Genomic DNA, 27,019 nt, shown 5'->3' with positions numbered 1-27,019 from the left:
ATATTGTGTTTTAAAGTGGTTATTTTGCCGGGCGGTGGTGGCGCATGCCTTTAATCCCAGCACTCGGGAGGCAGAGCCAGGTGGATCATTGTGAGCTCAAGGCCAGCCTGGACTACTGAGTGAGTTCCAGGAAAGACACAAAGCTACACAAAGAAACCCTGTCTCAAAAAAACCAAAATAAATAAATAAATAAATAAATAAATAAATAAATAAATAAATAAATGAATAAAGTGGTTATTTTATATTGACTGTCTTCTTCTTGGGAGTACAGTTGTTTTTTAGTTAAAACATATATATTTAAAATGTCAAACATGTTTTTATAAACATACACATAGTCAAATGATTGCAACAGTCAGCCTAATATACTTCTCCCTGCATAGGTCCATGTGTATGGTAAGGGCACCATAAAAATCTACTCTCAGCAAATTGCCATTATATAACAGCATGCCCAGCCATAGTCATTATGTTAGTTAGGTCTCTAGATTTACTCATTGTACATAATGGCAACTTTGTATCCTTTGACTAACATCTCTGGTTTCTCTCACTCCCCCACCTCGGTAACCGCTGATCTATTATTGCCTGGTTCTGTATATCTCATGGATTTAGATTCCACGCACAACTGGACCATCTGCTCTTTGTCTTTCTGGCTTTGGCTTCTCTCTCTTAGTGATGTATCCAGGAGGGCTTTCCCCAGCTGCGAGCATTGTACAGGCCCCCATTCTGAGAACTTCAACTTATCAGAGAGTGTATGTAGCTCAGGGTGGTTGGAAACAACAATAAAAGGCAAAGTCAACTAAGTTTATAAAAACAAGTCCATCCTGGGATTCTGGTATCAACAGAGAAATAACACTCTTTCCAAGCCTCCTCCCTAGAGCCATAACTCTAGCAGCATTGTGTTAACGTCAAGAATTTCCAACTTGGATTGTTCCCCTGAGTGTCAAAAGGATGTGTATTTTCTTCTTTTTCTATATTACGTCAATATGGCAGCATGTCCCAGATGTGGGGCATGAGTTGATATACCAAGGAACATTTTTATTTTAATAGTTTTGTACTTTATTCCATGTAAATTAGAAACACACAAAATTTTGCCATTGAGAACTTCGTATATATTACTGGCTTAGAAGTTTCTGCTTTATATATAAAGGAGGGTTGGTTTTTTTTTTTAATGAGTCAATTAAAAGAAACTCGAACCCACGCACTTGAACTTGCCTTGTTTCTGCTGTGTGCCAGTGAGTGATTCAAACGGAACTCTACGCTGACTTGCATGAAAATAGCAACTTGGGAGAAAGATCCGGCAAAGGCTGTGGGATAGTATTCTAATGACTAAGGCTGAGAAACAAGATAGCAAAATGTGAGTCCTATGTGTGAGAAATGGATCCCATTATAAACATACAGCTTGCACGCATCTCTGTGGGAAGCAGAAATTGTGAGCTGCAGGTTGTCAGGAGAACAGAGTCTAGCTAAGCTGCAGCAGAACTCACAATGTAACGAGGTGCTAATTAAGGGAGGCTGATCAGTGGCTTTCTGTCTCTCCTCAGGAACAAATGCAGTGTAGTAGACAGTGTCCCCACCTTCGGGCTCCTCCTCCATGATCAGGGCTAGCTGTGGCTCTCAGAGGCCCAGCTATAGGGCTATCGAGGCTGAGCAGTTCAGACTCCTCCAAATTCAGCTCCCGGTTTATGCCTGTGTGTCCTGGTGTTCAGTAGGTAGGGAGATATTAGCAAGCTTGGAGGACACGGGGCTCAGACACCTCCCTCTCAGTCAACGGTCTATACAGCAAGAACTGGAAGCGCAGGAGTCTAATTTCTTATCAAAGGAATTGAGTCATCTCTCTGTTCCGGGGAGGAGATATAAAGACCCTAAAACACCCCAGATGGTCATTAGTAGATAACTGCCCAACCTGGCTCCAGGAGGCCACAACCTTGCAGATCTCTCTCTAGCAGAAGACATTCTTTTACAGAACAAAGACACACACCATTGTCCCCTCCTGTAAGAGTCTATCCAAACAAGCCTGTCAATCACCTAGACAGTACCAAGTCCCACAGGAAAAGCTATTTGTTCTAAAGAATTTGGAAATAATCTAAAGCCTACCTACAACATAGGTTGGAACAATGGATTCTTTGGCCCTTATCTGCTCTCGCCCCTCAAGGGCATACTTCGCTTTACTATATAATAAATTCTGCTTGCTACACAATTCGCCATGTGTCTCATTATGTGAATTCTTTGGATGGATATCACATTCACCCAAGCAAAGGGGGAGTCCAAACTGAGATCCTGATGATGTTAGAATCGTTTTTATACTTTTTAATGTACACATTAAAATGACTCTGTGAGTACCCACATAATTCCCTTGTTTTTTTTTTCATCTTACACCACAAAACTGAAAATATTTATCAGTCTGTCCCTACCCTTAACAACTTTATCAATCCCAGTTGTTTCTATTTTTTTTTTTTTAAGTAGAGGGAGCCTCTGATTGCTTCTACACCAATATGTGAGGTGAAAAGCAATATTTTAGGTCCTGTTTCAGAGAGGGATGTTTGGGCGGAAGTAATGGGCAGGGTGGTGAATAGAAAGAAGCTTAGGAATAGAGGTGGCGAAATGGTGAGGACTTTAATGTGGGTAATAGAAGTGGAATGAAAGAAAAGCCCAGGCATTTGGAGTGTCACAAAGCCAGAAGTGGAAGTCTGGCAGAATCCCGGTAGAAACAACGAAAGCTACATAACAGCCCTCCAAAGATGGCCACACCCTAACCACCAGAGTCTGCAAATATTGTCTAACTTGGAAAAATAAACTTTAGAGATGTGATCTAACACTGCTTCTTGAGATGAGGATATTATCATTCAGGTGGGGATTTAAAAAATCATAAAGGTCTGTGTAAGAAGGAAGCAGGAGCCAGGCAGTAGTAGTGTGCACACCTTTAATCCCTGAACTCGGGAGGCAGAGGCAGGCGGATCTCTGTCAGTCTGAGGCCAGCTTGGTCTACAGAGCAAGTTCTACAACAGCCAGAGCTATTACACAGAGAAACCCTGCCTCAAAAAACAACATAGAACCGGGCAGTGGCGGTGCACGCCTTTAATCCCAGCACTCGGGAGGCAGAAGCAGGTGGATCTCTGTGAGTTCAAGGCCAGCCTGGGCTACCAAGTGAGTTCCAGGAAAGGCACAGAGCTACACAGAGAAACCCTGTCTCGAAAAGCAAAAAAAAAAAAAAAAAAAAAAGAAAAGAAAAGAAAAGAAAGGAAGGAAGGAAGGAAGGAAGGAAGGAAGGAAGGAAGGAAGGAAGGAAGGAAGGAAGGAAAGAAATGGCATGGTAACAACGGAGGTAAAAGGCTAGAGTGGTATAAAGCAGCTGCCATGGGGTGGACTCCAACAATTGGAAGGGCAAGGGAACAGAAGCCCCCAAAAGGAATATCGCCCCTTCAACTCCTTGATCATAAAGATATGACCTCCAATAATAAGTAATAGTTTGTACTCAGAAGATGCTCAAAGCTGGTATTTTTTGCAGGTATCCTTTGGGGCTTACCATTTATAACAAGCCGCAAAGAAAGACCATAGCAAGCCCGTAGCTGCACAGATAGCCAAATCCACTTCTCCAGCCAAGAGTCGTGCTCCCGTTTTTAAGTCTCTACTTTTCCCTCTTAGAAAAGGGGCTATCGGTGTGCCATTGTGTCCTTGAAAAATGAACGGGCATGGGGGACAGGGAAGGGCAGCCTGCACAGTCTTACCTTTCAGAAACACGGAGACATCTTCCAGTTGAGGGACGTTGTCTTCTCTATAGCCACAGTACTTGGTCAGCAGGGGGAAGTTCTTCAGGTACTCTCGGCAAGCGTGGGTGGGGTAGAGTTTGGAGAGCTCCCGGAACACAGTGCCCCAAGTTTTAGTTTCTTCTTCTGTGTACTCCACCCTGGGAATGGGCTGGCCACTAGGCAAGCAGGAAGAGAGACCAGTGAACCTAGCTTTATAACACTAGGTCAAAGAGTCTGTTAATGCAAGCCAAGTTTCTCTCTTTCTCTCTCTCTCTCTCTCTCTCTCTCTCTCTCTCTCTCTCTCTCTCTCTCTCTCTCTCATGCATGCATGTACACATACACACACACACACACACACACACACACACACACACGCATGCATGCATGCACACTGGAACAAGAAAGTGTTCAAAAGGATTCCATTAAGTACTGAAATAAATGCCAATCTCCACTTCCGTGTGCATATTTGGATCCTTGTAAGAGTTTTTAATTGTTACATCTTCACGTCTCCTCCTAGAAACTTCATGAGACATATGGTCTTTGTGTATGTGTGTGTGTCTTTGTGGTGGTATGTGGATGTATGTATATTCATGTGTGAAGTGCTATGCACGTACATGCAGAGTATAGAAGAGGACCTTCAGTATCCTACTCTAGCATGCTTCACCTTCTTCCATTGAGGCAGGATCTCTCACTGTGCCTGGAACTCAGTATGTCAACTAGCCCGGCTGGATCGCCCATCCCCAGGAATCTTCCTCTCTCCCCGCATCATGCCAAGTACTGAGGTTACAGGCATTGCAGTCACACCCAGCTTTTCACATACGTGCTGGAGATCCAAACCCACATCCTCATGCTTGCCCAGCAAGGGCTCTGTCCCACTGAGCCATCTCCCCAGTTCCAAGATTTATGTTCCTAAGCTGAGATGGGTTCACAAGTAATTCGTCCCTCTTGGAAGGGGGTGGTTCGGGCGCAAAACTCCTAGGAGGGGCTCTTCTGCACCCGCAAGACAACAATAATAAATGGATGTGCGCTGTTGAAAATAAAATTGCTTCCTGAGCTTTCTTTGTTCTTTGCCCAGACTCACCCCAATTTCCAAGTGTAATTTTGTGATTATTTGTTCAGTGCCCAAAATGCCTGGCAAATACTAAAAGTCCATGCTGAATTTAAAAGAGTTCTCATAAGCTACAAAATGAGAAACATTTATCGCAGGCCATACTGAAAGGCGGACAGTAAGGCCCCCTTAGCTCAAGATGAGTGTTAACGAACTTCCCCTGAGAAAGGAACAGAAAGTAAATAATGTCAGCTTTTGGGTCATGTGATTTCTGTCACAATTCTGCTACAGTACCTCAAAAACAGCCATAGATAAAATGGATAAAGAAGATCTGGCTGTGTCCTAATGAGCTCCTCTTTATGGGCCCAGAAGCAGCAGGGTGCTGGTGACTGGGTTTGGGTGACAGAGCATCTTGGACCAGAGCAGTCATGGAAAGCTCCCTGGAGGAGGCACAGATTGAGCTGACACATGAAGACCATGTAGTACCCAGAGTCCCCTGGTAAAATGGTAACAAGAAGTGCTGATTTAACAGTCAATAGCAGCCATGAGCTAAGAACATGGATCCCAATGTCAACCGAGACCCGTAAGAGAATGGGGCCATTGCTGTGTACTTTTGCAAGCTATTGAGTAAGAGACTTAAATGTGAATGTAGCATCTGACTATGAGATCTATTCTGAATCCAGGTGTGTCCATAATCCCAGTACTTGGAAAGCTGAGGCAGGGAAAAGTTCAAGGATAGCCTAGGTGCATAGCGACTTTAAGGCTAGCCTGGGTTACATATGTATTTTGAATTAAGTTTGAGAAAAATCTATTGTGATGTGCTGAACAGCATACCCCAGAACACCTACCTTGTCCCTTAAACAGCAATCCTGTTCCTACAGTTAGCAAACACACACACACACACACACACACACACACACACACACACACACACACCTAGCAGTTCAAATGCAATCTACTACTGCAGGTGGTCACCACAGGAGCCAACCCTCAGACAAGACAGCCCCCACTACTCGGGTCACTGCAGCAGCAGGGCACTGTCAAGGAGCTGGAACATTCTGGAGAACCCTTGAGGTCATAACAAAGAGGAATAGAATAAGAAGAACAGACTTCGAAGATCTCCTCACTGGCTCCCAAACCCAGCCCTCTCCATATATTTTATGTTCCTATCAAAATACATTCTGTTTAACATTCAAGTCCAAATGGAGTTCCTACTGACCCCAAATTGTTTATTTTTTAATTAAAAATGCATGACAAATGGGGGAATAACACCTATCAAAGAAAGGACTGGAAATTAACATTTACTTTCTCTAAGTACCAAGAATAGGGTTTATGCAGACCAAATTAGAATAAGATTGGCCTTGTTTAAAATTGGCTGTTGATAACAAATAAAAAAAAATTGCAACCTGGCAAATATTTGCTGGGGAGATCAAGAGTGCTAAGTCTTAATACCCATGGTGCATTTAGAATGAAGGCTTGATATGGAAAAATTAGAAAAGATGCAAGAAATAAATGTATAAGTGGGCTGCCTCTAGATCCAGAAATTCATCTAAATCAATCTGAGTAGAGAAGGCCAATAAACCTAATAAGAGCTGTGCATGATCAGAAGGGAGAAAAGCGCTGAGGCCGAAACAATAAATGAAATATTGAAAAGCCATTTGAGGAGAATCGTTAGGTCAAACTTTTCCTTTCTGTATCAATCTGCAGACACGCAGCACTTCAAAGGCAAGCCGAATGTAGCCAACAGGGTACAAAAGAAGAATAAGTATGAATTAGGGCAGGAAGAGAGAATTGCACAGGTCTCTTACTTGATGAATTTCCCACAGCGCAATCTTGGGAATATGGATGGCTGTGGATATTCTCATCTGTTTCTACATGCCTGCCCCGCTGGGGGAGCTCATTCACCTGCTCTCTGAAATGATGACTACTTAAAGTACAGCTGGTAACCCGAGCCCAGGTGAGGCACCACTAGTCTTGAGGGGTGATTTCTCACACCACTTGGACCTCTGCTCTGGACAACTCTTTAAATGGTTTAAAACTTCATCAAAAAGAAAAGGCTAGTTTAATCCATTTCCTATCTATTGAAAAATATCCAAAATATAGGAAACATAAGAAGCTCCCATTTTCTATGTAGTACCAACAAGTACATTATTAATATCAACTATTTGTGAGATAACTACACACCACACACTCTTTTAAGGTTAACTATTTGTACATGAACTAATCCATTTGATTCTCAAAGCTCCATAGATAGATACTATTATTATCCATATTTCATACACAAGGAAAGTGAGACTCCCACAGATTGTCTAAAATCTCAGAGCCAGGCTTATTATATGGCACAAAATGGTGGTCTTCCTTGATTTGCTTATACCAGTGAGATTAAAAATGCACTCTAGACATTAACTCATGTCATGTACCAAACTAAGGTGTTTAGGTGCATGTGTACATGTGTGTGTCTGAATATATTATCTATATTTATGCCTACAATATTAGCATTTGTGCTCTCATAGATCACAAAAGGCATTTTCACAAATTTAAGTTTCTTAATGAGACTAGAGGTAGGACTGGGTTCCTCAACAGAATAAGCATGCAGTTTGGGGCACCGGAAATATAAAGCCATCCACATGGGTTTTCTCAAATATTTTAAATTGTATCATTATTTAAATGGCATGCAGGTGCTCTGCCTGAATGTATGTCTGTGCACCTCATGCGCTGAGGAGGCCAGGAGAGGGCGGCAGATACCCTGGAGCTGAATTTACAGGCAGTTGTGAGCTGTCAAGTGGGTACTGGGACTCGAACCCGAGTTCTCCAGGAGAACAGACAGTGCTCTTACTCTCTGGCCTATTCTGTGCTCCGTGTGCCTTTTAATGCCTCAAAAACTCGACAATCAGAAAAATAAAGACGGGAATGAGAAAAATTCAAATTGTCGCACTTCTTTGCATTTGCTGTGGGCTAGCAGACAGCTCTTGGTTTGGGTTTGTTTAATAATTCCACCTGAGAAAAGCGTCAGAGGAGTGCCGTGACTTTTGGAGGTCTGGGATCTAATATATATCCATATATTCTTGTACATCTCTCGGTGGGTACACGTTAGAATGCGGGCATAACAGACTCAGATCTCAGCATCCTGAAACAGTGTCGTGGACTAGCAAAAAAGTGACTTAAACATTCTACGTTGTAGAGAGAACAGCCAGCATTTGAAGTCAGGCCTGCCTTACAGGTCCTCTCCACCAACCAGCTCCCCCAACACCATCCTCTTCTGTAGCCAGACTACAGACCTCACCTGGCCGTGCTATGGGGAATCAGAGATGGTTAGGATTGTAGCCGATGCCTGATTTTTGATGGAAAAGGGGCAGGCTCTTTCCTCTTCCCTCTGTTGGAAAGTTAGGCCATTTCATGTGACCATTTCTAAAGACTGTAGACTCTTGTCGAGTTTTTCTAACTTTCCCAGGTGAACCTTTTCAGAGCAGTAAGCCCACACCCACCATGGCACCGCCACCCAAAAGTGAACTGTCCCTGGGGCATCATTTGGAAGCCTGGGGATATGGTACCCTCTTGATATGTGTCCTCTGGGATGTAAGGTTAATATGAATTTATAACCTAATGCCCAGCAAAGCGCAGAGATTTCTGAGAGGTCCAGTGTGTTGCTCATGGGAAGAAGCTAGGAGAGTTATCCACTTCCCATCCAGTCCTCTTCAGTTCTCTGCAGCCACAAGACCCTCCTGGATGCTTTCACCTCTTGTGAAAAGGCACCACAGGGTCCCAAGCAATGGTGTGCCCGATCCAGAGGAAGGATCAGGGATGTGAAGGCTGAAAAGGCCAAGGGAGCAAATCATGTTTCTGCATGCAAAGCAATGGACAGAGTGACAGCGCCTTCAGAAAACAATGTTAACATGGTGCGGAGACCAGCACTTTACCAGAGAGGAGCTGTGTGAACCAGGGTGAATATAGCCTAAGATCCACCCTGGGCATTCTAACAATCTTATGAGAAAAAAAAAAAAAATATGTTCGCTTCCTGCCTCCTACCTGACAGACAATAATACCTCCATAGGATCTAGAGTCAAAGGAAAAGAAATATTTCAGAATTCTGGCTCAAAGACGCCTCCAAACCAGTAAAAAATCACACACATATTTAATCCAAGTAACTGTGGGGGAGAGAGGATGCTCTTTGAATCAAGTTTGAGATTAATCTTTTTTAAATGCACAGGACCAGGTCTTAAATACCCAAATGAGACTTTCCTAATAATTGAAGATGACAGGAAATTAGATGTTGCTAAGGAACTTGCTTCCCTGCAGGTAAATGGGACTCAACACGATGCAGTTGAAAGGGATGGGTAGGAAAACAAAAGGATTTTGTGTTGCTATAAATCCCAACAATATGATACTCAACAGGCTAATTCCACATAAATATTTAATTGGATATCTAGGGAGTCGCCTCCATTTTCATAGAATTAGCTGGGATTGTGGAATTTTCAACAACCACCACAATTATTATTCACAGCTTCCTAGTGCTCTGCAGAAAAGCTGATGTGACTTTTGATGGTTTCTAGTCACTGTAGATTCTACACTCTTGTCACGCAATGACAAGCTACGGCATTTTCAGCATTGAGGGGACAGAACAGGAAAAGAGCCGATGGCCAGTGTGGAGACTTAGGTTTGACAGTGGGAAGAAGATAAGCCCTGATAGATGACTCAGATGACAAACTCCCTCTGGAGACACCAAAAGCTGCAAGAGGGACCTTTCTTGTGTGTTTAAACCTCTAGGTGCACTAAGGAGATGTTTAGTCAGTGAAATGACTGCCGTGCAAGCATGGGGACCTGAGTCTAAACCTCTAGGACCCAGATAAAAAACCAGGCACAGTGGATATATCTACCTCAGCCCCGAGGGAGGGGAAGACAGAGACAGGCATGTCCCTGGAGCTCATTGACCAGCCAGTCTAGACAATGAGAGGGTCAGTGAGAGAACGTGTCTCAAAAATAAGTGAAAAGTGATGGTGACATCTGACACCAGGCTCTGCCCGCCGCATTCATGCATGCATTCACACATGTGCACATTCACACAAACACACACAAGTCCACCCATAAAACACACCTGCACAAGCATGCACACGCGCACACACATACACTCAAAACACCCACACAAATAAGCATGTTCACACAGGCACACAAACACACACACATGCATACACGAAACACACACACATGTTCACACGTATGCACACAAACACACATACATGCATACAGGAAATACCGGCACACACACTCATTTGCATATACACACCCCCACTCAAACACACATGCATACACAAAACACCCACACACACATGCACACATACACACACACACACACACATGCACACATACACACATGAAAAAAATGGGTGTCTGGGAATGAGTACTTGATAGCATGCATGAAGCCCCGGACTCAGTCCCTCCCTATCATAGAAAAGACTGGGAAGAAAGTATGGAGGGAGGGGAGAAAGGAAGAAAAGAGGAAGAAAAAAGAAAGAAATCCCATTCTTCCCGGTAACCAGGGGATGATCCTGGAAGTCCTACCTGTCTCTGCAGAAAGGTGATTGAAAGGGACACAGACAAACCTAGGTGTGGGCAGGTACGGACAATAACTCTATGCAAGTTCCGAGCTTGTTAGAGCAAAGTTGCTCACCAAATACATTTTGGCACAGATGTCTAGGGACGCACACCCCACGGAGACTATGACTAAAGGGACTCTCTACAACCAGACCAATAAACAGCAAGGTTTTCCTTTCACTTAACTCTTTGTCTGATCTTCTCCAGCCTTACAAAAAGCAATGTATTTTTCTTACACAGTTTTAATTCGGAGCACTGTTTGTGTGCAGTAACACTTCCAGGCCACCTCCTAGAGGCCCTTCTGCTAGAATTTCTGATACAAGATGTCATTTCTCTGCCTGCGCTATCTTATAGGAGCTCCGGTGTGGAGAAGCAATTCAGTCAGTCAATGGTGGAAGACACGCAGGCTGCAATGGATGGTATTTATACTGAGATGGCGAGATGGGGCAAAACACAGCACAAATCTCATTCTTTGAAAACAGTTGGGCTTTCTCAGGAGCAAGGACCAAACAGAGGAGAAGGGAAATGGAGAATTAGTTAAGGAGATGAGTGAATCTGATTTAAAAAAAAAAAAAAGCAAAGAATTCATTTTTCTAATTTCGTTCCATCCCACATTCCTTAGGGCAGGAAGTGTCTCACCTAATCTCACCTAATTCAAGACCTGTTTATCTACCTGGAATAGACTCTGCCTCTTAACTTTTCCTCATCTTTTCTCTTTCCCCATCTTAGCCTGGCTCTGTTGATTGACACTTCTACCTGGGGTTGTAGAAGGGAAATGAGAAGAGATGAAATGGAAAATGCATCAACTCTGCAGCTCATTAGCAATTAGTCATCCTCTAAGGGTTTGGAGGGGCCCGTGGAGAAAGTTTACAGGAACTTCAAGGCTAGCGGTCTCCATCTTTGTTCTTCTTGACTCTTGAGAGGCGTTTGCTCCACAGCCTGATTGCTACCTACTCCCCCGGGGGCCATCTCTAATGTAGCTCCTCCCTTCCTATCCCAGAAAGCACACGACAATATGCAACACTAAGACTATCATTTCCAAATCTTAATAGCCTGCTTCTGACCAAATATGATTTTTAATTTGGCATTAATTATGTTCACTTTTAATTGTTATTAAACATTTATTATACTTCTCAGAATCGAGGTGATGCCAGTATACAGAATTTTCAGCAGCACATGAAGACCCTCCCTGACAGCCAGTGGTCGATCATAACGTTTTGTGAAATCAAATCACCTGCATCCAGGCCATGTAGAAAAGTATGGATGTGCAATAAAAGTTTATGCAAGTGAGACTAGAAAAAAATAATGTTGGCAGAAAAAAAAAATACCCTGAGTGGGTCAGATGAAATCCATTAAGGTTTGACAAAATAGAAAATGTTATTTTTCATACCAATTTCCAAGGATATATAAGAAATGTCCAGGGTTCTTTTGTTTGGTAAAATTATACTTCAAGAATTCATGAGGTTGGAAAGATGGCTCAGCCATGAAAAGAATTTGTGCTCTTGCAGAGGACCCAGGTTCGAATCCTAGCACCCACGTGGTGGCTCACAACTATCCACAGTTCCAGTCCAAGGAGATCCAGCACCCTCTTCTGACCTCCATGGACACTGCATGCATATCCACACATGCAAACAAGGTGTTCACACACATAAAATAAATTACTTGAATGTAAGGAAAAACTGGAAGACAAGATATTAAGTGAAAACCACAAATTCCCTATCATATGTGGAAGTTTAAAAAAAAAAAAAAGTCAACCTGGAAGTAGAGAAGACTGGATAAAGAGACAATGGATTTTACCAGGACACACAATGTACATGTCTGGAAAAATCACACTGAACCCAACTAATATGTACAATGCATAATCAATCATTTTAAAATAATCACAGTAATATATATACATATTAGTATTCTAAATCTTTCCTTCATGAGAATTTATGCTTCTTCAATGTAAGAATTTTTATTTGCTTTGTTAATTCTTAATTTAATTTTTTTTATAATTTCATAAATAAATACTGTATGCACACTATTTCTATCCCTTCTTCTCCCTCCCCCAACAATATATATTTATAAATGTACACACTGACACTCATAGACACACACACACACACACACACTCACACACTCACACACACACACACACACACAACATGATGATTCCATTTAGTGTTTCTTGTGTGTGTGTGTGTGTGTGTGTGTGTGTGTATAAGGCTGACCACTTGGATTGGTGATTTGTTCATTTTTATACCTCTGACATCTAGACGGAAAGCTGCAATATACTGGTGTTCAATAAATAATATTTGCCAAATAAATAAATCAACCAATCAGCATAAAGCAAGCTGCAATTTTAAGTTATGAAAAAGATTATGGTTGTGCTCCAGGAAGTCACAGAGAGAAGTATTTGTTTTGCCTTGTGTATTCTGAGCTATGGAAAATGCAACCTGCCACCCAGGTACACCCAGGTAGGCATAATTTTCACCAAAGAAGAAAAGATGTGAAAACTCCAGAAGACACAGAAGTCTAAACACGACTAAATACCAGAGATGCTTCTCTGGCTAGATAACCTGATAGGCTGAAATGTTTTCAAAGACACGGGACACAGCGATGTGGTGACATCTCCCATGGAAGGAAACTGGTCAGTGTTTGCAGCAACTCAACCTCCAGCTGAGTTATGCCAGGATCCCTATAGGTCCAAGTGGTCTGGCATAAGGTAACATGGGAGGGAGAGAGCATGATCGCTAAGCCACCCCAGAGAATGAATATAAAGGCACAGACATTTTCAATGACCCCCCTTAGGCCTGTCAGGTAAAGAGCATTTGTGATCACATATTTTATTTGCTTTTGCAAATGGGTTTTGCGCACATGAATTTTCGTAAATGAGTCTGTGGACCCTAAGGAACTTTTATACGATTGCAAACAAAATTGTTGGTTTTGTTTTGTTCACATTGTTAATATTGGCGCTTCCGTTAAAGGAACGTAATGAAAATAAACCACTGTACCTCAGGAGCCTGGGGAGAGGGAAGATTTAACTCCTGGAAATGGGGTGCGGGGTGGGGGAGCGTGGGGGTGGGGTGTGTTTTGTTTTGTCCTGTGCACCATAGGCCAGGGCTTCCTGCCATTTTCTCCCCCTGCAGAAGGGCCTCTTCCCAGTACAGAGGAGAGATGTTCACCTACAAAAAACGACCACGGGATTAAATATCAACAAGCAACAACTATGGACTTAGCATCCATCAATATGCTCAACGTTCAACATGCACACAGAGGTGAAGCCCAAAAGTTCCAACACAGAAAAGAACCAGAACTCCCAAGTCACCAATGGCAGGCAACCACCGAGACCACTAAAACGAAGGTATGCAGAGCTAGATTTCCTCAGAGCTCTAAATTCAACCTGGTTTGTTTTGTAACTTAGCTAGCAAAAATAAATAAATAAATAAATAAATAAATAAATAAATAAATAAATAAATAAATAAATAAATAAGTGGGTGGGTGGATGAATGAATGAATAAATAAATAAATAAATAAATAAATAAATAAATAAATAAATAAATAAATAAGTGTTGCCAACTTGTGGCCCTGGCCCTTTTTTCATAGATGATAGGAGAATGGTTAATTTGACAGTTCACAGCCTTAACCAAGTTTATCATAGCAATCATCCCTTATCTGCCCATTTAACTGAAACAGTAACAGTAATATGGCAGCTCATTACATAAACTATGCTCGTTTTATAGGAATGGGGATTAATATCCCCATTATATGGTTAAGAAAACTGAGGCCAAACAGCTCTTAGGTGGCACAGCAAGGACTCAGAACTAGCAAACCCAGTTCTATAGACCTCATTATCTCTCCCCCCAGTTTCCCCCCCATCTGCCGCTACCTCTCCCTCCTCCTCTTAGGTCTCATGAAGTCCAGGCCAGTATCAAACCCCTCTACGGCTGAGGATAAACTTCAACTTCTGATCCTCCTTCCTACGACTACTATGTGCAATGTATGCGGTGCTGAGACTCAAACCCGGGGCTTCGTACATGGTAGGCAAGCACCCTACCAACTGAGCTACATCTCCAGCCCCAGGACTCGATCTTTTAATGATTTATTATTTCATGTATGTGTGTGTCCCTGAGTATATGTATATGCACCACATATGTACAGGTACCTGGCAAGGACAGAAGAGGGCATCAGGATCCCCTGGAACTGGACTTGCAGGCGGTTGTGAGCTGCTCAATGTCGCTGCTAGGCACTAAAGCTGAAGACTACCCCCATCCACCCACCCACCCCCCGCCCCCGCGCGCCCCCTTAATCAATGCAACTCAGTGCAAGGTACGTGTCCAAAACTGGGGTTTGACTTTCTGTTTCCACCGTTGCAAAACTGAAGCCTGAACAGGATGGTGTTTGAAAAGCACAGGCGCCATGGCCTAGTACCTAATAGATACTCAGCGCTAGCCGACTCCCCGCCTCCGGGTATATAAAATGAATAAAATTTCATCACTTCCCTGCCGGGTTGGGAATAGGTCTGGAGATGACAAGACAGCTCCATTCCATATAAATCCTTTCAACTCTCGGACAGGACTTGTGGAAGCAATTTGAATCCTTCGTGTTCACAGAAATCATTTTAAAGTAAAAAATATCCCTGCCTCTTTCTGTACGAAACACATTAGAATCTGGTGCACCCCTGTCCCTGCCAGTGAGTGATAGAAGGCCACACTGGGTTAATGTTTTCCACAGCTGAGGGAGCCATTCTATAATCAGACAACATCCCACCGCAGCGTTCACACACACCTAAAAACCCAGCAAGCCCCCAAAATGGAAAAGCAAAACCTTTTTTTCCCCAAATCAATCTCCTCTTTTGTCTTTCCTTGCAATTCTCAGTCTCCTTTCCTTTTAGTCATTTAGCTAAACTTCGGGTAGTGGGAAGCATTTGGCATGAAAATAATTCTCCCATAAAGCCTACCATCGTTTAAATACTTGCAGGAACCGTGCGTTTGAAATAGGCTGAGACGTCTGTAAAGAGCAGACTTTTTGCTCTGTGCCTTGGAGAGTTTAAAAGCCTGGGTCATTTCCTCGCACTGCTCTTCTCAGCCTGCATGAGGTACCACCTAAGTCAAATAGAAGTCACCATGCAGTTTTAAAAGGGAAAAAAGGGGGGGGGGGGGTGGCCTTGTGGGCAAAGACACTGAGATTCTATGAAAGAGGAATTCTTGAGCCTCTAATGTGACCCTCCCTCAGAAAACGAGCCTTGTCATCAGGGAAATGACCCCAGAACTACAAATATTTGGGTTTGTTCTACTTTTCAATTTACCGCTCCATTTCAGAGAAATTAAAGCGTCAACAACTAGTGTTTATGCAGGAGGCAAAAGCAGCCAAACAGCCACATATATCTCAGTTTCATTCAAAACCTGGGAAGGCAAATCAATGAAGGATAATGGAAAAGGATAAAATTAGCCCACGCAGGGAAGAAGCATATATTTGCTCCTAAGGTGACTCTTCTCAAATAAAAAAAAAAAAAAGAAAGAAAGAAAGAAAGAAAGAAAGAAAGAAAGAAAGAAAGAAAGAAAAGAAAAACAAACAAACATTAAAACTTTCACATTAAAGGACAGCCCCATGTTTCATCAAGGTGACCGTCTGCCAGGAAAACTGACGAAGAAAACATCATTATTTATTTAAACAAAAACTTGCAACCCCCAAATCAAGTGGGTCCCTGTTAAGAAAGCTTAACACTCCCTTCCATTCTTCCCACCGTCTATTTGTTATGTTTCCAATTAAGATTCGCCTACCTAAAAATAGGTAAAGTGGCACTCATGACTCCAGTTCATAATGTATTTTCTTTAAGCTACGTTCTGAAACCAAGCAGGATCCATAAATCATGTCTCTTCTCGCATGAAATGAGAAATGCTAGGGTCAACTAAAATTTCTGGGAAAGGTGGCGGGGGAAAGCCACCCCAGTTATGTTTCTGCAAGTTGCAATAATTTCAGGTGCCTCTTAGGAAAGGCATCAGGAATTCTCCAGGGCAAACACAAAGCTCCGCTGTCAGAGCTACCGGGGGAGGAGAAACCCCAGTATGTACAGTCCTCAGTCCCCGAGGTGACTCTCTGCTGCTCCTGGCCCGTACACAGCCTTCCTCTGCCTCCGCTCATCTTTCCTTTAGAAATTGCGGGCTGCCCCCTGCTGAATTGTGCAGTGAATGAGAAGATTTCAGAGACCTGAGAAAGGAAAGGAAAAGCTAGCTTGGAAGTCCGGGATGTTCATTCCGGAGCACACCCCTCAGGATTTACATACTCATTCAAACACTCACCACTGCCTGTATATTACTGAGCTTCCTTTCGACATCCCTTAGTATCGGGTGACGTGGGTCAGGAAGAGGGTGTAGTGGATAGCTGTTCTATCTATGACCTTGAAGCACCACCCCTAGAGATGTAGCAGGTAACTGCCCTACCTACCTATGACCTTGAAGTACCTGCCCCTGGTTTGTGGCTTGGAGCTACCCTTAAGACCTGAGATGCAGGTAGGCTCTCCCTTCTCTCCCTCATGGGCTTGGACTGCCTCGGACTGACTCGGGCGGCAGAAACAGCGTTCCAGAACCCGCAACACTTCTGTTCTGTACAGTGAGTTTTTCTCCCCTAATAAATTCCTTTGCCCTTTAAGTAGACTCAGTGGATTTCTCGCTTTAAGAGGGAATAGTGAATATTTCCCCTCTGCTTTGCTAATCCCAGCACTTGGGAGACAGAGGCAGGCGGATCTCTGTGAGTTTGAGGCCAGCCTGGGCTACAGAGTGAGTTCCAGGAAAGGTGCAAAGCTACACAGAGAACCCCTGTCTTGAAAAGCCAAAAGAAAGGAAGGAAGGAAGGGAGGGAGGGAGGGAGGGAAAGAAAGAAAGAAAGAAAGAAAGAAAGAAAGAAAGAAAGAAAGAAAGAAAGAAAGAAAGAAAGAAAGAAAGAAAGAAAGAAAGAAAGAAAGAAAGTTAGAATCCACACACCTCATGTTAAAAAAAGAAGCCCTTTCCTCGCTCTCCCCGGTTGAGCCACATACCATGTGCACAGGCTCACCCAAATTGAATGTGCCTGATGGGTTGGTGACTATACTTTTCAAATACGCTAGCTCCATTTGGGGCTGTTTTTGTTTTAGGGTCTGTTGTACCGCATAATTAGATGCAGAGCCAATCACAAAGGGTGCCATCTTATAAATCAAAAAAATCATGAAATAAATAGGATAGAAATTAGTGAAGAAGACACGTGACAATCCCTGACAATTGTTTCGGCTGTGTTTATTTCTACTCATTCTCTATTCAAGATGGTTGGACACTGGGTGGGAGGGGACAATCTCACAATCTAAAACAGCTGAGGAAAGCCACTACACAGGATTGACTCATAGGCTAGAGACAGATAGATGTCCTCCAGCTACCTACGAAAGACCAGGTAGGTAGCCTTGAAGTCACACAGAGCTGATTGGAACACTGACTACAGAAAGCTCCAAGTGAATTAAATTCTGACCAGAACTGTGCATTTCAACTATGCTGAGACTTTTGCAGAGAACAGAGTAATTTTTTTTTTAAATGCCAGACCACTTGGTTCTGTTGGTGTTATTTTTAACACGTGCTAAGTCCAGTGGAAGTGGCCACAGACACCTCAAAACAAAATGAAAGAAAAATAAAAAGTGTGGCATTCTGGGCAAAGATAGACATTTAAATTCTACAAAATAGTCTCCAAGAGGGTTGACCCTTTTTTGAAGTCGTTCCAAACAGCCAGGGAATCGTCCCCCTGGTGCTAACACCTGCTCTAAGTTCTGCTGTTCCATTTAGTGCTCTATTTCTGAGGAATCCAAGCATCAGCAACTGGTACTTGAGCAGGTGATAGGTCTTTTGTTTCTTGGTGTCTCAGAACGTGAGTTCCCCCTCATCTTCAGGAAGTATAATGATGATGTCTACCTCAAAGGCTGCTTGAAACCTTAAATGACAGAATGCCAGTGGACTTGCTTGGCACAACGCCCAGCTCTTGGTGGGAACTGAATAAAAGGACGCTGAAGATTCCTGACTATGTGAGCCGAGAAACCAACCTATAATAAACATCTGCCCATCATTAGCCAATCAGTAATGAGTACAATATGGTCTAGTCCCAAGCCAAACCCTCCAGCCTTAGCCTAGCTTTGACTCGCAGCCTGAAAGTGAAGAGGGTCTTCTTCAGACTGAAGAATCATGTGTTTATTTAAAAGAAGCTAAAAAACTGTTCCTGCATGCAATTATTTTTTTCACAACCTCCAAAAATCTAGGGAAGCTAAAGCATAGATTTCTTTTTTTTCTTTCCTTCTTTTTTTTTTTTTTTTTTTTTGTTGTTGTTGTTTTTTGTTTTTTGTTTCTTTGAGACAGGGTTTCTCTGTGTAGTTTTGGTGCCTGTCATGGATCTCCCTCTGTAGACCAGGCTGGCCTCGAACTCACAGAGATCCACCTGGCTCTGCCTCCCAAGTGCTGGGATTAAAGGTGTGCGCCACCACCACATGGCTAGATTTCTTAACTCAACCACTTCAGAGGTCATTTCTTCATTTAGATGAGCCTTAAAATTGATTATGTAGAACCAAGGAACCATTGGCAATTTAACATGTGATGATAATAACAATATCTATCACAGAATAATATTCCTTGAAGCCTGCTAACAATTGATAGCTCTCTCAACTATACAAGACAGCGATCACGCCCAATTTTTAAGGTAAGAGCACTGGAACTGAGAGATCATGGCTCATGGCCACAGTACTTGTAAGTCTTGGGTGGGAATTCAAACCCGGTTCCAAGGAACTCTGAAGTCTACACAATCTGACGCACTCTCGGTGACATTGCTCTACCTCCGCTGTCTCTGGGATTCTTTCTGCCCATAGAACATTCTAATAATCCTGTATCACTCACCATGGCAGAGCAACTGCAGAGGGTCCCGAAGAAATGGGTTATAAGCTAAATGCATGTGGTACCAAGCCCCAAAGTGGTCCACAAGAACCTGACACCTCGCCATCCCACGTTCAAGGTTGATTTGTGAGGCCAAAAGGAATCTTGCCAGAATGACACTACGTCATTCTCAAGACTAGATTATAAAAGGCATCCTGGAACCGGGATGTGGTTCAGCTGGTGCAGGCTTACCTAGTAGCCCATGCTCCTAAATTCTATCCCCAGAAAGCACGTTGGCATATACCCATAATCCCAGGGAAGCAGCAGCAGGAGGTTCTAAATTTGAAGGCCAGGTTAAGGCATTTGCTATTAAGCCAGACACCCTGAATTTGATCCCTGTGACCCACATGATAGAAGGAGAAAACTGATTTCTGCAAGTTGTCCTTTGACCTCTCCATACACGCGATAGCACACCTATGCCATACATAATTATCACACATGGATAGCACAGATACACACAAAATAAACATAAATTTTTTTAATTAAAAAGGTCACCCTCAGCTACATAGTGAGCTCAAGGCTAACCTGGGCTTCATGAGACCCTGCTGGTCTAAAGAAAAACAATAATTTTTAAAAGACGTTGCACATGCTGGCTTGCTCTCCTGCTTGTAGCACTTGATTTGGGGGATGTCAACTGAGATACCATGAAGATGTCTAGGCAGCCCCGTGGGCAGGTCACATTTCGAGAAACTGAGGCCTCATTCCAACTGTCCTCTGGCAAACACCCTGGAGGCAGAGCCTCCAGCCCCACCCCGGGCTTGGGATGCCTGTAGCCTTGCAGAACTCTGTTTCAACTCCTGATCCAGAACCACCCAGCTAAGCTGCTTCCCAATTCCTAGCACTTACATACCGTGCAGAACAAGAAATATCTGTTGTTTCAAGCCACTAAATTTGGGGGGAGTTTGTCGTGCGGAAATAAATTGCTAACACAGCATAAAAAATCAAACAGAGGTCAAGACAAAGGAAACCTTAGTCAAGGGAAAGAAAGCAAACAAAAGGTAATAAAAGGGTTTGGCATGAAGGCAGAGAATTGTTGTAGCGGAACACTAGTATCACTTGTAAGGACTTCCATAGTGCCCTTCTACGTGTTGAGTCTACGTTAACTTGTATAAGCAGTCCAACAATCCTATAAAGTAGCTCCAGAATTCTCTCCATTTTGCAGAAAGCAAATTGAACAGGAAACATCCTAAACAACGTGTCCAGACTGTGATACCTCAGTAACCCCCCCCCCCCACTCTATCCCCTACAGACAAAGAGAAGCTTAAACCAGGATTCCTAAGTGTAGATAAGAACTTAGACCCCTTTTCCCCGGGTGGCTTTATCTGCTACAGGGACTTTGGAAAACACAGAGTCAGGATATTTGACCAAAAGACTAAAAAAAGGGAGGCGGGTTAAAATAAATTATATGGTCTGTGCCTTTAAGAACTAGCCTCACAAAGAAAGGGGAGCGGCTCCTTCCAACCTTCCTGCTGTGAGTGAGAGATTTGGAAGAGCCTCCCGGGAGGCTTGTAAACTTAGAACACACCTCACTTTTGCATTCTGTACCTAAAGTCTCCAGTGGCGACTTTGGGGACACGATCTAGGCACAACAAGACCCTCACTCTATTGTCTCAAAAAGGGGGCCTTAGACAAAGATATCTCAATATAGATAGACCCAGGCCAGTTTCAAGTCCCCAGAAATGATGGCGCCAGTCCCAGGAACTCAAAAGAACAGAGTCAGGATGTCTGATGGTAACCAATTAACCACGAGATGCCCCTCTCCAGAGATAACATGACCAGACCCGGGAGAGGAGTTGTAAAACTCCTGACAGGGCAAACAGATAAGCTAGAATAAGATAAAGTCCAGGCCCGGGAAAAACTGGACCAATCAAGGATGGACCCGTACGAACCCCCTCCCCTCTAAGAAATTTTATGGGTTTTGCCTATAAAAACTAACTTCCCCAAGAAAGAGTAACTCTTCCCTGCCTCACTTGAGATGGCTTGAGATGAGTTCCCTGTCATGACTTGCAGCAGAAGTAAACCTTGCTTTTGCATTCTGGTATGCTCGTCCTTGGTGGTCTCTCTGGGGATTACGATCTGGGCACTACACAGACTGGTCAATAGGTGAACAGGAAAGCTGGGATTTCCTGCCCAGGTAGGAAAAGAAGTGTGGGAATACAGCCAGGGCCCCCAGGGTCGCGTCTGTGTAAAGTCCCAAGACTTCGGTGGGGTTCGCAGACCATTCTAATGATGAGGCTCATTATACAGCAATGCCCTGCTTGTTTCATTTAATCATCAAAATACTCCCAGAAGAGGATCAGTGAAGTTTTTTTTTTTTTTCCATCTCCATTTTACAGAGGAGAAAATTAAACCTAAGAAATTTAAGAAACTGGGTGGTGGCGGCGTGCGGCAGTTGGATCCCTATGAGTTTGAGGCCAGCCTGGTCTACAGAGTGAGATCTAGGATAGGCAGGACTACACAGAGAAATCCTGTCTTGAAAAAATAAAAATAGAGCCGGGCGGTGGTGGCGCACGCCTTTCATCCCAGCACTCTGGAGGCAGAGGCAGGCGGATCTCTGGGAGTTCAAGGCCAGCCTGGTCTACAGAGGGAGTTCCAGGACAGGCACCAAAACTACACAGAGAAACCCTGTCTCGAAAAACCAAAAGAAAAAAGAAAAATAGGAAGGGAGGGAGGGAGGGAGAAAGAAAAGAAAGAAGCCGCACGTGGGTCCCTGAATTTGTTACCAAGAGTCTTATTGGGAAATGGGGTGGGGGTTCCAATCCTAAATTAGGTCTGCAACTCTGGCATGCTGAACCCCTCCCTATTAACCTCCCCTGGGAACCAATTTACCTCTCAAATTCCCGGGGTGTGCATGGGGGAAGTGTTAAAAAGGAGACAGCCTGATCCCGGTGTGCCACCTTAATTTCAACCAGGAGAAATCACATTTATATCAAGGCAGAATCATACCACTGTTGGAGATAAAGTTAAGCAAACAACAGTGGTATAATTAAAGTCAGAGCTTGAGGCCTCCTTCCAAGAGAATAAAATTGAAATAGCTACCATTAGCCCCAACCAAAAATATGATTTAATTAAATATGCAGGCACATTGTTGAAGAGTAATCATTAAACCAGCCTCCAAGGGGGGAAAATGTATTTGCTGGTTAATTTAAAAATAAATAAATAAAAACTGTGTTACTGATTTCTCCCCCAATCTCGCTCCCCAACAATTCAGTGTAGAAATTCAGCCGGGTTAAAATATGAAGGTACCGATGACAGAAAACCCAGAGGTTCTGACTCGCCTAGGAGCTGCACTACTAAAGAAAGCTACCCTTTCTTCCCCTACACACACACACACACACACACACACACACACACACCACTTCCATTTCTATGGAACTACAAGTCTACGTTCCCATCACATCATTGCGGGAACCCCCCACCCCCACCCTTAGTTGAGTTTTTATTTGAGTTGGAGAGAACAGGGTGTGATCTGCATGTCAGAGGTTAGTTAGTACAGTGCCCTCCTGGTCTGGGTGTTCGTCCTCAGGTCTGCTGTGAGGACTAACGTTTGCACTAATGACTGTTTCCAATGCTATTATTGGTGAGGCAATTAAGCCTTGCAGACACTGAGCGGAGGGGCCGGTCTGCAGGCGGCGGCGGGCCTCTGGGTAATCAATCAAGTTTCTCTGCTGCACTGTCAATCAGAACGGAGCCTGAGTGGCATCTATTGACGCTTCTCAGCATGCGGGCGCTTTTCCGCTCCCTCACCTCTTTGGAGTTCACGGTAATATGGACTCTGAGCCTGCTGCTTTTTCCATCATAGAGCGGAATTTTTTCATTTTTCTCTGCTTGTGTTGATTCTCCCCCCCTGTTTTATCCTTTCAAGACTATCATAAAAAAATATAGTATTCAACACAAATCCCCCAGAGGGCTTCTTGGCTATGGTTTCAATATATATTATTCTGTATCTCATTTCTCTTCCGACCCCCTCACACTACAACCGGCGATCCTTCAACGACCTCAAAACACCTGTACTCCATCTCTTTCAATGTTTCTGACCGAGTACCTACCACTGCTCCGCAGGGTCCAGGATGGCCTGCCTGATCACCAACAGCAAATTGATCTCTCCATGTCAGACAGTACCTATTTTTATTTTGTATTGAACATTGACAAATTATAATTGTGTGTGTTTATGAGGTATAAGGCAATGCTCTAAATCATGTTTGGGTACTTTTCCTTTATTCCTTCAATCAGAAACCACATCCCCCCCTATTGGCCAGTATTTCCCCATCTCCACTCCATCCCCCCCAAAAAGGTTCTCATTGTGTCATCAAACTTAGGCAGGTACCTCGCGTGCTGAGTTTTCAACACTACCCTAATTTCAAATAATCTGGTCCTCAGACCAGGACTCCCAGTTTGGGCTTGCAAAATCTGGTCAAAGTACACTAAAAGATTATTTTAAGTAACTGGAGTACCAGTGCATTTCAACAATGTACACTCACAAAATCAGCAGCACCAAAAAAGCACCTAGCTCAATGAGAAATCGCACCTTCATGTTCCGTAAACAAAAAAAGGAATCTTCGGCTCATTTGGAATTTCTTAGTATCTGTGCCTCTCCTCCACCTGGCTATAGTAGGTGTGGGAGCCCAAAAGCTTGAGCTTGTAAGTGCACACACACACACACACACACACACACACACACACACACACACACACGCACGCATATGCACATGAGTGGGCTTGTCCCTTCCCCATCCTCAGACTCAGGCAAACCTTGGCTATACTAGTATGGGGAAATGCAGTATAGTGAAATCTTTTGCCCTCTACTCTGCACAAGTCCCGGGGTCGCGTTCTCCTGGCTTAACAACTCATAAGTAACTTCTTCACTCTATCCATTCACAAGCAGCACCCACGACAACTGCCAATTTGTTACCAGTCTCTTGACAGCTTCTTTCACACATGAAAAATGGGAGTATAATCTCTTTTTATGAAATCTCTCCGTGAAAAGGACTGTTGTCAGCACAAAAAATAATCAGTTTACCCAACAGTATCTTAATGAGCAAGCAAAGCGGAGCAGCCAGACAGTAATAACACCTGACACACTGAGCCCTGATCAGGGTCCAGGCATGGTGCCAAGCACAGCACCTACATCCTCTTTTTACATCCCTACTACACCCTGTCAGATGGGGCCCTGCTGATCGACACGCTGTGCCGACGAAGGGGCTTGAGGATACAGCAGAGCCAGCTCTCCATCCCAGATCAGCAGGCTCCAGTTTCAAAATACTTTGTTACTCTGCTTACACAGTCTAGCCTTGGCACTCTCCGAGGAGCAGGTTTTGATGTTCCTGGATTACAAACTCTCTGGGGTAAACACTCTTGGACTGGATCTCTGCCTTACCAAGCAGTGTTCAGATAGAGCATGCTCTCCCCCTGCAATAGGAGAGAAGAGCCCTTCTCATTCTCTGGGATGGCAGAGAGGATTCTGGGAGTCTGGTCTCTGTAAAGTGGTGAATTGGCAGCTTCCTGCCTAGCTCAGTCTCCTGCGTGCTCAGTTGTTGTAAGAGTTCAGTCCTTTGGGCCTGGACTCATCACCCAGCAACCCCCGGACTCCTCATGCTAGGTTCTGGGGTACCCAGCTTCTGCCAGTCCTTCTCCAATCAGCATGAAACTTCCACCTGCTCCAGACCCCGAGTTCTGCTTGACACACAGATCAGTGTCACCCTTTAGCTGTGGGAGGTGACAGAAGCTAAATGTTGTTTCACTTTGACCATCTCACCCCCACCCAACCCTTACCCTCTCTTCTCCATGTAAATACACTTCCTTCAATCCAATGTCTCCGTTATCAGTCTTCCTTGGGAACATATCCCCACCAAATCTGCTCGTCTTTGCCCAGTGTAGGGCTCTCCAAAGAAGTGGTAACATTTAAACTGATCCTTTCATCGTTATGCCCACAAAATGCTGGGTTTAAATCACATATAGCAATATGTATAATATATTACACATAGCATCTATTATAAAATATTTCTATTTTTTGTTTTATATGCATGGTTATTTTTCCTGAGTGTATGTCTGCGTACCATGTGTGTGTGGTGCCTATGGAAGCCAGAATGGTTTTTTAGCCACCTATTTTCTCTAAGAGAAAAGACTGCCTGGCACTGAGCTTTGACTATCTCCCAGACAGACCATGCCCCCAAAGGAATACCTTCCTAGACCTCCTCAAAGATCTGTGATCCTATTCCACAGACAGTCTATAAGCCAGAGAAAACACATCTAAGGACCAACAACCACTCCTTGGGGCTTCCTCTGGACAGTGACCTCAGGCCACCAGATCCTCTCCCGGCTGACTGAGATACTCTGGGACACAGGATTGGAGAACAATGTCAGGGTAACAGGGGTCGTGAGCCTGGGCTTTGGCCACGGCAAGTTAGGCGTTGATGTAGAAGGTCGGTCACAGCATGGGGGAAGACACTGCCTGGAGCAGAGTAGACACTGTAGAAAAGCATGAGCCGTGCAGGTCTAGTTTTTATAAATATGATTTTTTAATGGGAAGAGGATGAAGGTTGCCTGGGCCTTAGGAGTAGAGAGGGACGTGTTTCAGAGTAGGAAGGGAAGTTAGACATGAATAAACTGTTTGCCCAATGAGAGAAAGGAGGGAGAGAAGAGGGGGTACACAGAAGAAATAGGAAGAGGAAGGGAGAAAAGCAGACAATGCTGATGTCCTCTAGAGTAGGCATGACATCCTAAATCCTCATCAATGATAAATTTGCCCTCTGAAGTCAGTTAAACTCCTTAACTAGTCTCAGCTAAAGTAAGAAAAAAACAATCTTTCCCCTGCCAGGCAGGGATTTACATTTTGTTCCAAAGGCAAATTGTATAATGCTGATGGTAGGAAAAAAAAAAGAGGAAAGTGGTGGTCTCAGAGTCCTACCAGTGAGGGTGGCGTGAACAAAAGGGTCCAGCGCTCGTTCTGTTGTTCCAAGCAAAGCAAACAGTAAACATGCACCTCGCTGCCAATCACACACTCAGCCCATCACTACCGCTGATCACCATTTGCAATACAGTCCTCACTCCAACTTCATCCCAACCCCATTGCCCCTGTTGTGTGATTATTAAACTCTTCCATAAGCCATCCCGTTTGCAGGATAGTTTCCTTTCCACGGAAAGCAAACACGTTTTAGTTCCATGTTGGCTGTTTGTGGGGGTCTTTTGCCCATTCTGTTTGCCTAATTCTCTCCTTTTATCGGGAAAGCTGGGCACTGAAATGAGTTATTGAAAAGTCAAAGTCAACCGAGAGCACCGTTTTGTTCCAGCCTTTGCGGAGTGAACGGCAATGGCTCCATGCCTTGACGAAACTGCAAATACAGTAGTGTCAATGTAGCGCTTGGCATGTGGACCACAGGTGTCTTATCACAATTATACCCGGATGTCAAACATCGGCGTTGGTATTGAAAGCCCAGGGAGTTGGAGAGGGTTTAAGATGGGTCGTGTCTGTCTTCTGCAAGAGTTCAAGTGAAGCAGCACTATTTTAACCCAGCAGGGGTTGTTCCTAACTAGCCATTGACAAGAAAGAGTTATGCAGGTACTTACTATTTATAACCCATGGCCACATCCACAAAATACTTCCTCCTCTGTCGATAGACATTGTCCTTAAATCCCTTGAACAGAAAAGAGATTAAGTTATGCCGGGCGGTGGTGGCGCACGCCTTTAATCCCAGCACTCGTGAGGCAGAGGCAGGCGGATC

The 27,019-nt window shown here is 43.8% G+C and overlaps 1 protein-coding gene across 1 annotated transcript in view; it reads right to left on the bottom strand.

Moving 5' to 3' along the window:
- The window catches only part of Tph2 (tryptophan hydroxylase 2), a 104,983-nt gene that overhangs the window by 63,945 nt on the left and 14,019 nt on the right, over window positions 1-27,019 (bottom strand). The window contains exons 5-6 of the mRNA XM_028877930.2: window positions 26,865-26,932; window positions 3,723-3,919 (exon numbers count right to left, since the gene is read on the bottom strand). Coding sequence (XP_028733763.1) covers window positions 3,723-3,919; window positions 26,865-26,932 — 265 coding nt within the window. The remainder of the gene's footprint in view (window positions 1-3,722; window positions 3,920-26,864; window positions 26,933-27,019) is intronic.

The sequence above is a fragment of the Peromyscus leucopus genome, chromosome 18 (genome assembly GCF_004664715.2).
Source record: "Peromyscus leucopus breed LL Stock chromosome 18, UCI_PerLeu_2.1, whole genome shotgun sequence".
Taxonomy (NCBI): domain Eukaryota; kingdom Metazoa; phylum Chordata; class Mammalia; order Rodentia; family Cricetidae; genus Peromyscus; species Peromyscus leucopus.
Note: the sequence above shows the minus strand (reverse complement) of the source record. Positions and strands in the feature narration are given on the sequence as shown.